This window comes from Capricornis sumatraensis, chromosome 10 (genome assembly GCF_032405125.1).
Source record: "Capricornis sumatraensis isolate serow.1 chromosome 10, serow.2, whole genome shotgun sequence".
Taxonomy (NCBI): Eukaryota; Metazoa; Chordata; class Mammalia; order Artiodactyla; family Bovidae; genus Capricornis; species Capricornis sumatraensis.
This window is the reverse complement of record NC_091078.1, coordinates 53,153,443-53,167,917: the sequence shown is the minus strand read 5'-3', so window position 1 is coordinate 53,167,917 and position 14,475 is coordinate 53,153,443. Positions and strand designations below refer to the sequence as shown.

The 14,475-nt window shown below is 45.0% G+C and overlaps 1 protein-coding gene across 1 annotated transcript in view; it reads left to right on the top strand.

The window, feature by feature from the left end:
* The first annotated feature begins 7,982 nt into the window (after nucleotides 1-7,982).
* SUSD5 (sushi domain containing 5) overlaps nucleotides 7,983-14,475 on the top strand; it is a 48,172-nt gene continuing 41,679 nt past the window's right edge. Inside the window, exons 1-2 of the mRNA XM_068983092.1 lie at nucleotides 7,983-8,033; nucleotides 11,288-11,735. Coding sequence (XP_068839193.1) covers nucleotides 7,983-8,033; nucleotides 11,288-11,735 — 499 coding nt within the window. The remainder of the gene's footprint in view (nucleotides 8,034-11,287; nucleotides 11,736-14,475) is intronic.

Genomic DNA, 14,475 nt, shown 5'->3' with positions numbered 1-14,475 from the left:
TGACCCTTGATCTGCTCTCTTCTTGGATGAGTTAACCCCATGGAGCTGGGTGTATGATGAATTCATCAAGCAGAGGTTGAGAATCTACCACGACCCAGGTACTTCCCAAGGCATCAGAGATGAAACCACAGAAAAGACACGGTGTCTGTCACCAGGGACATGCAGACGAGTAGAAGAGACAGATCTATAGGACAGTCACTCCATTAAAGATCCATCGACTTCCCTGGTGGTCCAGGGGTCACGACACTGTGCTTCCACTGCAGGGGGCAAAGGTTCAATCCCTGATTCGAGGACCAAGATCCCACACGCCACGTGGCATGGTCACATAAATAAATTAATTAAATCAAAAAATTTAACCAGCTGTACAGCACAGGTAACTCTACTCAGTGTTACCTGTATGTTACCACAGAGCAACATACATGGGAAGGAACATACATGGTAACATACATGGGAAGGAAATCCAAGAAACAGGCGATCTATGTATATATGTGACTTACTGACTTTGCCATACGGCAGAAACGAACACAACGCTGTCAAGCAACTCAACTCCAATTAAAAAATAAAACCCAGGGGCTTCCCTGGTGGTTCAGTGGTAAGGAATTTGCCTGCTACCGCAGGGTCACAGGTTCGATCCCTGGTCCAGGACGATCCCACAGGCCACAGAGCAGCTAAGCCTGTGGAGCAGCTCAGCCTGTGCACCACCACTCCTGAGCCTGTGCTCTAAAGCTCACGAGCCACAGCTTCTGAGCCTGCACACCTCAAGCCTGTGCTCTGCAACAGGAGAAGCCATTGCAAAGAGAAGCCTGGGCACTGCAACCAAGAGCAGCCCCCACTCGCTGCAGCTAGGAAAAGCCTGCACGCAGCAATGAAGACCCAGCAGAGCCGAAATCGTTAAAAATCCATGATTACTGAGATGATGTTCAGGGTACACGGGGAACACAGAAGAGAGCACTGTGAGTGGGGAGACTGGACTGGCCCAGAAGAAGACTTCTCAGAGGAGACGGTGCTAGGATTGAATCAAGAAAGATGAACGTGCGTTCGAGCAGGTGGGCCGAGGGAGGCAGGGTGCCCGCAAAACCATGGGGAGTAGGGACTCGTTCCTTTATCAGGCACTTGCTGAATATTTATTATGTGCCAGGCACTGGGATAAGGGCTGTGGAGACACTGACATACAGAGATAGTGAGCCACAGCCCCTACTCTCTGGAAACTTATTCTCCAGAGATAAGGGAATAACCCATAAATAGCATTGACCTACACGGTACGGTCACAAGGAGCTGGAGAAGTTATGGTTTCTTGTTCATACCTGTACATAGAATGCAGTAAAACCGTTTAAACTACATACTCAGTGCTCCAAAACAGGAGTCCTCAGGCTCTATTTTCTGCACAGTTCTCATATTAACCTAACTTATAAGGTCCCACACTCCTGACCTGCTGGTGGTATGGTGGGCTCATGCCTACTAAACTGAGTGGCTGGAGGGGCTTTGAATACTTTTCCCACCATGACTAGAGACCATAAAGAATGAGCTGCCCCTCACTCCATGTGTCTGCGCGCACTTGATTTATATCACTGATCATTCTGCATACTGCGCTTAAAAGGGGTTACAAGGCCTCAGAGAATGATCAGGGAACATGGGATGGGTCACTGCTTATCATTCCTGTTTAATCATGTTTTCAAGTGAGAAATACACATGCATCTCAACCACTACTAGACGAAAACATACAGAAGCCAGGAGTGCAAAATTGAGGACTGCCATTGTGGCTTATGTTAATTCTAGTGTTAATAATATTTTTCTAGAAAATGAAAACTCTGGGTCACATATGAAACTGGATGGCACTCTGTGACAACAGGTGTAAAAAGGAGATATAAACCAGGACTTTTTGTCACTTAATCTTTCTTTCCTGTTAAAGCCGGAAAATATTATGGAATTATTGGAAAATATCGCCAGCTTATCTTCAAACTAATCAGAGGCTGATGCCAATTGCATCTGCTCTTGCAGGTATATTGTCATTACTACAATAAATATGGGCTTTGGCATCCGTTATGTTATTAACCCACTAAATGGTTCGTTTTTCATTCCTTCAGCTGCAAGAATAGCAGCACATTTTCACTGTTTATCTCAGGGCTGTATCTTGAGAGAAATTGACAGCCACGAACTACATCATGAATAAAAAGGTACAATGGTTATACAGCAAAGGAAACCATAAACAATACAAAAAGACAACCTATCGCCCGGGAGAAAGTATTTGCAAGTGATGCAACACGGCTTGATTTCCAAAATAAACCACAGCTCACATAACTCAACAACAACAAAAATCAACAACCCAACTGGAAAATGGGCAGAAGAGCTGAAGAGACATTTCTCTGAAGGAGACATACAGATGGCCAACAGGCACATGAAAAGATGCTCCCCATTGCTAGTTATTAGAGAAACGCAGATCAAAACTACAATGAGGTACCTCCTCACACCAGTCAGAATGACCATCATAAAAAAATCTACAAACAACAAATGCTGGAGAGGGTGTAGAGAAAAGGGAACCCTTCTGCACTGGTGGTGGGAACATAAGCTGGTACAGCCACGATGGAAAAGAACTTGGAGGTTCCTCAAAAATCTAAACTTAGAGTTGGCACATGATGCGGCAATCCCACTTCTGGGCATATACCTGGACAAAACTCTACTTCAAAAAGATATGTGGTGGTCCAGTGGCTAAGACTTTGATCTCTCAGTGCTGGGGCCCTGGGTTTGATTCCTGGTTGGGGAACTAGATCCCACAGGCCACAACTAAGACCCTGTGCAGCCAAATAAGTAAATAAAAATAGACATTTAAAAATATATATATATACACGGGATTTTCCTGGTGTCTACTGATTAAAAATGCAACTGCCATTGTAGAGGACATGGGTTCAATTCCTTGTCTGGGACAATCCCACATGCTGCAGAGCAGTTAAGCCCATGCAGCACAAATACTGAAGCCTGCTGGCCCTAGAACCTGTGCTCTGCAAGAGAAGCCGCACACAGTGATGAGAAGCCTACACACGGCCCCCGCTCGCTGCAACTAGAGGAAGCCCACATGCAGCAACAAAGACCCAGAGAAACCGAAAATCAAGTACGTTTTTTGAAAGGTGCCTGCACCCCTGTGTTAAAAGCAGCACTATTCACAATGGCCAAGACATGGAAACCACCCGAAAGCCCATCAGCAGAGGAATGGATAAAGAAGATGTGGTGCACACTTCCCTGGTGGTCCAGTGGCTAAGCATGTGCGTCCACCGCTAAGGGCATGGGCTTGATTCCTGGTGGGGGAGGTCTCCCATGCTGTAAAATGTGGCCAAAACAATTTTTAAAAAGATGTGGTATACATACACAATGGAACACTGCCGCTGCTGCTGAGTCACTTCTGTCGTGTCCAACTCTGCGACCACATAGATGGCAGCCCACCAGGCTCTGCCGTCCCTGGGATTCTCCAGGCAAGAACACTGGACTGGGTCACCATTTCCTTCTCCAATGCATGGAAGTGAACTGCTCAGCCATAGAAAGAATGAAATAATGCCATTTGCAGCAACATGGATGGACCTGGAGATGACCATAATGAGGTAAGTAAGTCAGAAAGAAGAGAAAGACAAATACCTAGTATCAACTATAGGTGGAATCCAAAACATGACGCAAGTGAACTTATCTACAAGCAGAAACAGACGCAGAGACATCGAGAAAGGCTGCGGGGAGGGAGGAGCGAGGCACTGGCAGTGTGGGATTAGCAGATACAAACTGTTATATACCGAATGGACAAACAACAAAGTCCTACTGTAGCGCACAGGGAACTATATTCAAAATCTCGTAATAACCTGTAACAGAAAAGAATCTGAAAAATATATATATATATATACACAGGCATATAAGTGAAGATATAATCACATGTATATATACATGTATAACTGAAGAAGAGGATGGAAAACCAGTATTCTTGCCTCGAGAACCCCATGAACAGTAAGAAAAGGCAAAGAGATATTACAGCAGAAGATGAGCCCCCCAGGTCAGAAGGTGTCCAATATGCTACTGGGGAAGAGCAGAAGGTAATTACCAATAGCTCCAGAAAGAATGGCACAGATGGGCCAAAGCAGAAACGATGTTCAGCTGTGGATGTGACTGGTGGTGAAAGTAATGTCCAGTGCTGTAAAGAAGAGTATTGCATAGAAACCTGGAATGTTAGGTCCATGAATCAAGATAAACTGGACATGGTCAAGCAGTAGATGGCAAGAGTGAACATCATCAACACCTTAGGAATTGGCAAACTAAAATGGATGGGAATGGGTGAATTTAATTCAGATGACCATTATACTACTACTGTGGGGAAGAATCTCATAGAAGCAATGGAGTAGCCCTCATAGGCAACAGAAGAATCTGAAATGCAGTACTTAGGTACAAAAAACAATGGATGATCTCAGTTAGTTTCCAAGAAAAACCATAACAGTAATCCAAGTCTATGCCCCAACCACCAATGCCAAAGTAATTGAAGTCAACCAGTTCCATAAAAACCTACAAGACCTTCTAGAACTAATGCCAAGAAAAAGATGTCCTTTTCATCATAGAAGACTGGAATGCAAAAAGTAGGAAGTCAAGAGATACCTGGAGTAACAGGCAAGTTTGGCCTTGGAGTACAAAATGAAGCAGAGAAAAGCTAACAGTGTTGTCAAGAGAACACACTGGTCACAGCAAACACCCTTTTCCAACAACACAAGAGATGACTCTACCCATGAATACCACCAAATGGTCAATACTGAAATCAGATGGATTACATTCTTTGTAGCAGAAGATGGAGAAGCTCCATGCTGTCAGCAAAAACAAGACCTGGAACTGACCATCCAGATCATCAGTTCCTTATTGCCAAATTCAGGCTTAAACTGAAGAGAGTAGGGAAAACCACTAGGCTATTCAGGTATGACCTAAATCAAATCCCTTATGACTGTACAGTGGAGGTGACAGATAGATTCAAGGGATTAGATCTGGTGGACAGAGTGCCTGAAAAACTATGGATGGAGGTTCATAACACTGTACAGGAGTCAGTGACCAAAAGAAAAAGAAATGCAAGGAGGCAAAGTTGTTGTCTGAGGAGGCTTTACAAATAGCTGAGAAAAGAAGAGAAGCAAAAGGCAAGGGACAGAGGAAAGATATACCCAACTGAATGCAGAGTTCCAGAGAATAGCAAGGAGAGATAAGAAAGAATTCTTAAACGAACAACACAAAAAAATAGAGAAAACCAGTAGAATGGGAAAGACTAGAGATCTCTTCAATAAAATTGGAGATATCAAGGGAACATTTCATGCAAAGATGTGTATGATAAAGGACAGAAACAGTAAGGACCTAACAGAAGCAGAAGAAATTAAGACAAGGTGGCAAGAATACACAGAGGAACAACACAAAAAAGATCTTAATGGCCCAGATAATCACAACAGTGTAGTCACTCACCTGAATCCAGATACCCTAGAGTATGAAGTCAAGCGGGCCTTAGGGAGCACTGCTATGAATATAGCTAGTGGAGGTGATGGAATTCCAGCTGAGCTATTTCAAATCGTAAAAGATGATGCTGTGAAAGTGCTGCACTCAACATGTCAGCGTATTTGGAAAACTCAGCAGTGGCCACAGGACTGGAAAACCTCAGTTTTCATTCCAATCTCAAAGAAGGGCAATGCTAAAGAATGTTTAAACTACTGTACGATTGCACTCATTTCACTCGCTAGCAAGGTTGTGCTCAAAATCCTTCAAGCTAGGCTTCAGCAGTACATAAACTGAGAACTTCCAGAGGTTCAAGCTGGGTTTAGAAAAAGCAGAGGAACCAGAGATCAAACTGCCAACATTCATTGCATCATAAAGCAAAGGAGTTCCGGAAAAACATCTATTTCTGCTTCATTGACACCCCACTCCAGTATTCTTGCCTGGAAAATCCCATGGATGGAGGAGCCTGGTAGGCTGCAGTCCTTGGGGTCGCTGAGAGTAGGACACAACTCAGTGACTTCACTTTCACTTTTCACTTTCATGCATTGGAGAAGAAAATGGCAACCCACTCCAGTGTTCTCGCCTGGAGAATCCCAGGGACGGCGGAGCCTGGTGGGCTGCCGTCTATGGGGTCGCACAGAGTCGGACACGGCTGAAGCGACTTAGCAGCAGCAGCATCAGCTGCTTCATTGATTATGTAAAAGTCTTTGACTATGTGGATGACAACAAACTGTGAGAAATTCTTAAAGAGATGAGAATACCAGACCACCTTACCTGTCTCCTGAGAAACCTGTATGTGGGTCAAGAAGCAACAGCTAGAACTGAACATGGAACGACGGACTGGTTCCAAATTGGGAAGGAGTACGACAAGGCTGTATATTGTCACTTTGCTTATTTAACTTATATGCAGAGTACATCATGCAAAATGCCAGGCTGGATAAATCACAAGCTGGAATCAAGATTGCTGGGAGAAATAACAACCTCAGATATGCAAATGATACCACCCTAATGGCAGAAAGCTAAGAGGAACTAAAGGGCCTTTTGATGAAAGTGAAAGAGAAGAGTAAAAGAACTGGCTTAAAACTCAACATTCAAAAAACTAAGATTGTGGCATCTGGTCTCATCACTTTATGGCAAATAGAAGGGAAAAAAGTAGAAGCAGTGACAGATTTTATTTTCTTGGGCTCCAAAGTCACTTAGGTGACTGTGGCCATGAATTTCCTTGGAAGGAAAGCTATGACAAACCTAGGCAGTGTCTTAAAAAGCAAAGACATCACTTTGCTGACAAAGGTCCCTATAGTCAAAGCTATGATTTTTCCAGTAGTCATGTACGGATGTGAGAGCTGGACCATAAAGAAGGCTGAGCACCAAAGAATTGATGGGTTCAAATAGTGATGCTGTAGAAGACTCTTGAGAGTCCCTTAGACACCAAGAAGATCACACCAGTCAATCCTAAAGGAAATTAACCCTAAGTATTCATTGGAAGGGTTGATGCTAAAGCTGAAGCTCCAATACTTTGGTCACCTGATGCAAAGAGCCGACTCATTAGAAAAGACCCTGATGCTAGCAGAGATTGAAGGCAAAAGAAGAGAGCCGCAGAGGATGAGATAGGTAGACAGCATCACCAACTCAGTGGTTTTGAGCAAACTCCAGAAAGACAGTGAAGGACCGGGGAGCCTGCCGTGCTGCAGTCCATGGGGTCGCAAACAGTCAGGCACAGCCTAGTGCTGAACAACAATATAACTGAATCTCTTCACTGTACACTTGAAGGTAACACAACATTGTAAATTAACCAGACATCATTTTTTTTTCTTTTTGGCCTGGACAGGTTGACCACTTGAGTGTGAGACTTCAGCTGGTCTCATGAATGAGGCATTCTGAATTAGACGCAGAGTTCCACTGTTCAGTGGAAATGGTGTGTACAAGAGCAGGCCTGGAAGGAACAAATAGCTTACTTGAGCAGGTGGCTCGGGTCCCCAGGGCACTCGCTTCTGCTGCTTTGCTATCTCTACCTCAACCCACATCTATGGACTCACAAGGGGAAAATTGGGGCTTGCTCTACCCTTGAGTGTCCATGGTGTGGCACTAGTCTTCTCTACTCTGGTGCAGAAATAAAACCAGTAGGAACATAAAAGGACAAATATTGTATGATTCCATTTACATGAGGCTCCTAGAATCGTCAAATTCATAGAGACAGAAGGTCGGACAGCGATGGCCAGGAGCTGGGGGTACAGGATTTACTGTTTAATGGGTACAAAGCTTCAGCTGGGGGCAATGAAAGAGTTCTGACGACGAACAGGAGTGATGGCTACACAACAATGTGAAGGTATTTAATGCCACAGAACTGTACACTTAAAAATGATTAAAGTGGTAAGTTTCATGTTATGTATATTTTACCACACAGTAGCAAAAGAAAATTCTCCCAACGTGTGGGACTTTAGTTTACATGAAAGGAGAGATGGCCTTGTCCATGGATCTGCACTGGTTTATGCATAATGCCTAAAACAGCTAGTCAGAAAATTGAAAAGTTCAACGCTGAAAAACTGGTAAGAAGATGTCAGTACGTACCTCTTGAAATGAACAGCCTGGAAATGTGCACATAGCCTATGGCCCCCAGAGACCTTCAGTGGGGAGGGTGCCCCTGGTAGTCCAGTGGGCACTTTGGCGCACTGAACTTGTTCTCTGGTGGGCAGTTGCCTCTGTCTCCAGCCATATCTGTGCTTGTGTAACGCAACCATGCACGTCGGGGCCACGGTGGCAGAGACGGAACCCAGGCAAGAGCACAATGACACAAGCTTCTCTTCTTCCTTAGATTTGACCTGGTTACCATTGCTGCTCAGTGTCCAACACGCCAACAGGCAGAGGCTACAGTGAATCCCCAAACAGCATCGATTCCCTCGCTGGCCCCTCTTGTTGGTTATGTGGGAGAAAAGCTTATACTGGATCCCTTTTCTCACAGTGGTTTTAGTTATTAATATTTGTCCTCATTGGAACAGATTCTTAATTTCGGTACGATTTTGTCTTCTTTGCCTGCCTTGCTTCTTCTGGCATCATATCGTCAACTCAGAATGCCTCATTGATGGCCGTGGAATCACACAGTACATCATCTGTAACCAAGAAGCTGATTCTGCCACAAAGGCGGCAGGGAATGGAGTCATGTTCTTGAGTCCTACTGTACGCGACTCACCCAGAAAGAGATGGCTTGATCAAAAGGTAAGGTCACAGGGTACTAGCTGAGCTAACACTCTAGAGGGTTTAGGGCGCTTGCCCAGGATACAGTATATGCCTTAAACCAGTCGCCAATGTATGGTGTCATTTCTCTTATAGACAGGGTACACTAAGGACTAAGGAGTGGAAGTAGGAATGACCTCCCTTCTATTGCATATGATAAATCACCTATCAAAATGCTGCAAATCAGCCCCACAACCTTTAGACTGGTGAATTAGAAGGGCTGGGTAGGCAAGGGAGATATATTTCCACGAGGAACACATGGGCATGTGCCAGTAAATTGGAAACTCAAATTGCTCTCCAACAGACAGAGGAGGTCCCTCTACTGGCTAGTGACTGGTCCCGATTACCGAGGGGGTTGCTGCTACCTGATGGGGGAATGGATGACTATGTCTAGACCCCAGGAATCTGTCCAATAGCAACAATCCATGAGAAATCATGGCAAACTAATAAAGGTGGGTCCTCAGCAGGAATGAAGGTTTGGATCTCTCCTACCAGTTAAAAAAAATCACCTTGGCCAAGAGGGCAGAAGGGCAATATTGCAATGATTACCAAATGACACCTCTTGGCCAGTTGTGGGATTGAGGACTGTACTATCTACATTTAATGATAAGCATTTACTTTTTTCTCTGTATGTGAGACAGCACCAATGTGTAAATAAGCAGTGATGGTGGTTAATATTATTGTTTAGCTCCGAGTGAAAGTCTGATTGAATGGACATATTCCCAGATCATATAGAAAGTGATAGAACTTTGTGTTTCCCCTGTTTTGTTCCCAACTGTGCTAATGCAAATGAAAGGAAAAAATAGATGGACTGTGCTGGTTGATTTCCAGTTGCCTCTCCGGATCCACTCTGCACCCACTCTGCCTGACTGCAGGCAGGATTACCTGGGAGGATGACTGCCGAGGACCGTGGCGCTAGTGCTCCCTTCCTTTTCAGCTATCAAACGGTTCAGCCACCAGGGGGCATCAGGGGAAATTCGAAGGGTAGAAGGAGAGAGAGATTGGGGTATTTCTTCCCCACTCCCTCCCCACCAGACCACTGGCAACCATTATGTTCCTCCACCTGTGGTTAACCTCTCCTTTCATGACCACGTTCCTGCTGGGTTTTGATAATACCTCCACCTCCCCTCACACCTTCAGACCTCAAGGTGGTACCCCTTCCTGCTGTTGATAATCCCAAGAGCTTTAACATCCCTGACTGGTTCTCTCTATCTGTGGTCCTTTCATTAAACTCTCTTCTGTTAAACCTACTTAATTTTTCAGGGCAAGAACTGAACTCGTTATTTTCGAAATAGTTGTTATTAAGGTATAAATAACATGCAACACAATGCACAGAGTTTAAGTGTACAGTTTACACTTAAACTGACCATCATCCCCATCATACAGAAAACTCTCATTTCTTCAGAAGCTCTGTATGTTCCCACCTCCTCAAAGCGACGACACCATTGTTTTCACCACAGATTAGTCCCGCCACTTTGTGAACTTCATATAAAAATGGAATCATGCAGGGACTTGCCTGGTGGTCCCTTGTACAGTAAGAACTCTTTTGCTAAATCTTCTTTCACTCATCATATCTTCAAGATTCATCCATGTGATTGAGTGCATCAATATTTACTTCCTCTAATTGATGAAGGGTATTCTATTGCATAAACGTAATACAGTTTGTTTTTCTATTCAGTCAATGGATGACATGTGGGTTGTTCCCAGTTTTTAGCTATTGTGACTAAAGGTGCTATGAAATTTGGGTATAAATCTTTTTGTGGACATTCACTTTTTTTTTTTTTTTTTTGATATACACCCAGGAGTGGAATTCTCTGTCTTTGGGGAGGTGTATTTTCACTTTATATGAAATAACCAAACAGTTCTCTAAAACAATAGTACCAATTAAACCTTTAGAGCATGCTACCTGCTGGCCAATAAAAGCAGAGATTTCTCTAAAAAAAAATAAAATAAAATAAAAAATAAACCTTTAGAGCATGCTATGTCTCCAAATCAGGCCAGGCCAAGACAGGGCCTGAATAAAGACAAACCTGAAAATGTCATTCGGATTCGCTAGTAATATCCAATGGACTATTCTAAAAAACGGCGGTAGGCACAGTTCCTGAAGCAAGCAAAGCGCAGCTCCTCTTACAGGCGCCTCCTGTCCCCTCCCCACAGTTCTCAGCGATCACCAGGCGTCAGAAGTTCCCCTCCAGCCCAGACGTGCGAATTCTCACTCCTCAGCTTACCAGCTAGCTGTTAGAACAGTTCAGTAAATTCATTTACACTTACACGTGAATGACTGTCAGGCTTTTTAGGGGAAAAGGAGTCTCACTAGTCAGTGCGTGTCACTCCTCGGAATGAGCTTGGCCAGTTAGTTTTCTTAATTAAAAAATAAAAATAAAAATCTTCCACTCCAGGAGGACCCCAGCTGCAAAGTCAAGAAGCAGAGGACAGAGTTAGGCAGCCGACTTTTCCCGGTCCTCCTGGAGGGGCTAGGCCTCTCAAGACCGCGTCCCCCTTTCTCAGCGGGTCCCCAGGCAGGCGTGGATTCCCTGAAGCCGGTGCTCCGGTCTCCCGCCCCCTCAAGCCCTTCCCCTTCGTCCGGGAGGCGCCCTGGGAGCCTGCCGTCCGTCCGGCGCAGCCTCCTTTGGCACCGAGACCTCCAGGTGCCCAGCGCGAAGGCGGAGCCGGGCTGCCGCCGCCTCCCCGGCGCCGCGGACGAGACCCCCGGGAGTTTGGGCCCCCGCACTGCGGCTCCGGCGTCCCCAGCCTCCCAGGCCCGCCGCGCTCCCCCCTCTCTACGTGCGCGGGGCTCAGCCTGCGACGCGCGAACACAGCGCAGCGCGCGGAGCCGAGGGGCGCGCGCCGGGCAGCGGCGCGGGCAGCGGGATCTCAGCGCGGTCGGAGCCCGCGCTCCAGCTGCGGGCCCACGGACGCCCGCACCATGGCTGCCGAGGGACCCGGCCCCGGCGCCCGGCTCTGGGCGGCGGCGCTGCTCCTTCTTGGCCTGCCGCGCCTCTCCACGCCGGCGAATGGTGAGTGTCCGTGGAGCGTCCACGAGGCGGCGGGCCCCGGGTGGCTCATAGGGTCTCGGTGGGGAAAGCGAAGCTCGCCTGGGCTGCCCCCTGGGACGAGCCCAGAGCACGGCCATCTGGGGCGAGAACGAGGCGAGCTGCCGTCCTGCCACCCTGCGTCCCCTCTCCCGGCTCCTCGAGTAGCCTCGAGCCGAAACGCGCCCCAGAGCCCCTCAACCACCCCTTCCTGCGGGGCGCGCGCCGGAGAAAGCCTGTGCTTTGATCTCACAGCCCTGCCGCTAGCTTTCCAAGATCTCCTTGAAAAGTCTGCGAAATGACATCACGTCTAGGGTGCCTGGAGCCTCCGCTGCAGAGATACGATTTCCCACGTCTATTAAATGTGCTCCTAATTGCACCGCCGGTGATTACAAGACTCCGTCGTAGTTTTGGCTTGGTCCAGGGAGAGCTGAAAGATGAGAGGAAATCAGCTAGGCGAAAGAGAGAGGAGAATATACTGGGGAGAGATGACGGCACGTGCAAAGGCCCTGTGAATGGCAGGGGAAATGGGATAAATGATAGAGTGGCTAGAGTGCAAAGTTCAAGGTGAGGCGGTCCTTCCACAAGAAGCTGGAGAAATAGGTAAGAACCAGATTATTGCAGATTTTTGAGAATTGACCCATCTTTTTGTTCGTTTGTTGAACCTGAATTCAGCTTTCAGTACTTCTCTTAAATTAGCAGAATCACCACCTTAGATCAGTTCAGTTTCAAAAAGCTAATTTAGCTGTCTTTTGATTTTGAAACAAAATCCCTATTGATTGATTTGTGTAGAAGGATATGATGAAAAAGAGCCATGAGTTCTCACATCCATGAGGGATTTTTAGTAAATCAAGCTTGGGACAAGTTAGGTTGATGAAGTAAAAAAAAACCTTGGCTGATTCAGGATGCTTTGTATATCTTAATATGTCATCACTATTTAGCAAACAAATTGGGTGAAAGGAGAACATTTGACAAAAAAAAAAGCACAGTGGTTAGGGAAAAGAGAAAGCCAGAGGAAAACCTCCAGGTATTATCTTAGACGTTTTGTCTTAAGTGCCAGATTGTAGGACTCTTTGCTCATAATTAAGGTCAGTGTCTTATTTCTCCATATTCTCAGAGAGAGTGTGTGAGAAAAAAAAAAAAACACTGTTAACTTTGAAAGCTTCTAGTGAACACTGTTAATTTTTAATTAAGATAAAATTCATGTACAATTTACCGTTTTAAAATGCACAATTCAAGTGTTTTTTAATATAGTCATTTTGTTTTACAACCATCACTACTCTCTAATTTCTGAGTATTTTCATCACCCCCAAAGAAATCCCATCCCTATAAGCAGCCAAGCCACTCTTAGTTCTTTGCTGTAGTAGTTTTTGGCCTAACACAGAGTCATGAAAAATTAAGCTGATTTTAAAGAATGCAACTAGAATAAATTGGAGCTGGTACTAACTTTTGAACAATGTATACTATTGTACCCATTTTATTTCCTTTTAAAGAAATATCCTGCAATCCATGAGACTTTCATTTCACCCCATTATAAGTGCTTAAGTGGAATGCCAGATGGATATGGAGCCATATGGATATGGATATGGCTTGATTTGGGTCATAGAAAATTTAAGACAGAAATATCATCAGACAAGGAGAAAGCATCAAGCCTGGCTGTTGTTCAGCTGTTGTTCAGGCCACCCCATGGACTGAAGTGCACCGGGCTCCTCTGTCCTTCCCTTCCCCCTTTTCTTGTTAACACTTGCCAGAAATACCTCCATTTCTCCCTTTTCTCCTTTTCTTCTCCCTTCTTCCCCGGTGGCGAACTATAGGTACCTTTGCTTTCAAGAAACTCCAGTTGCTGAGCTCCAACTTTTATAGCAGAGCCACTGAAGAAATTAGAATCTATTTATGAAAGGAATCTTTTCTTTACTAAATGTATGCTTAACTACCACCACTTTTCACACTCAGGGATTTGTGTTCTACAGGGATGGAAGGAGGAAGATGAAATGTGCAGCTAACCTGATGGGTTAGGACATTTGAAGAGAGAAGTTGGTGTTATTAGAAATTCCATAGGCCTATTAAAAAATAAGTCAAACTCAAATGACAAACATTTAGTTTTCCATTGGACTAATTAGATATGTATCTTATACATACAAGAGACCTGCTACTGTAATTTTAAAATACTTTTGAAACTGAAAAAAATCTTCTCATTAACTGGATGCAAATTAACTGTGTTTGGGTAATGACTGCAGGAAAAGATCATTAATTCAACAAGTAATTTGAGTGTCTACCTTATGCTAGGTTACTACCCTTGCTGTTGAGGATAGAATGGTAAGGAGAAAAAGGTCCTTGTTATCAGGGAGCTTAAAATCCAACAGGGGAGGGACTTCGCTGGTGGCTAAGACTCCATGCTCCCATTGCAGGGTCCCAGGTTCAATCCCTCGTCAGGGAACTAGATCCCACGTGGTGCAACTAAAGATCCCTTGTGCTGCAACGAAAAGATTCCACATGCTTCAGCTAAGCCGTGGCCCAGCAAAAGAAAAAAAAAATCCAGTGGGGGGAAGAGACTCATTAAGCAAATAATTATGTGAACAAAATGTGAAACTGCAGTTCTGATAAGATTAAAAGACAGAAGTACTATGGCAGCATGTATTAGGAGATTTTTTTCATTTGGTGTAGGAGGATCTGAAAGATGAGCAAGAACTGACCAGGCAAAGGGGGGAAGAAAAGGGATCTTAAT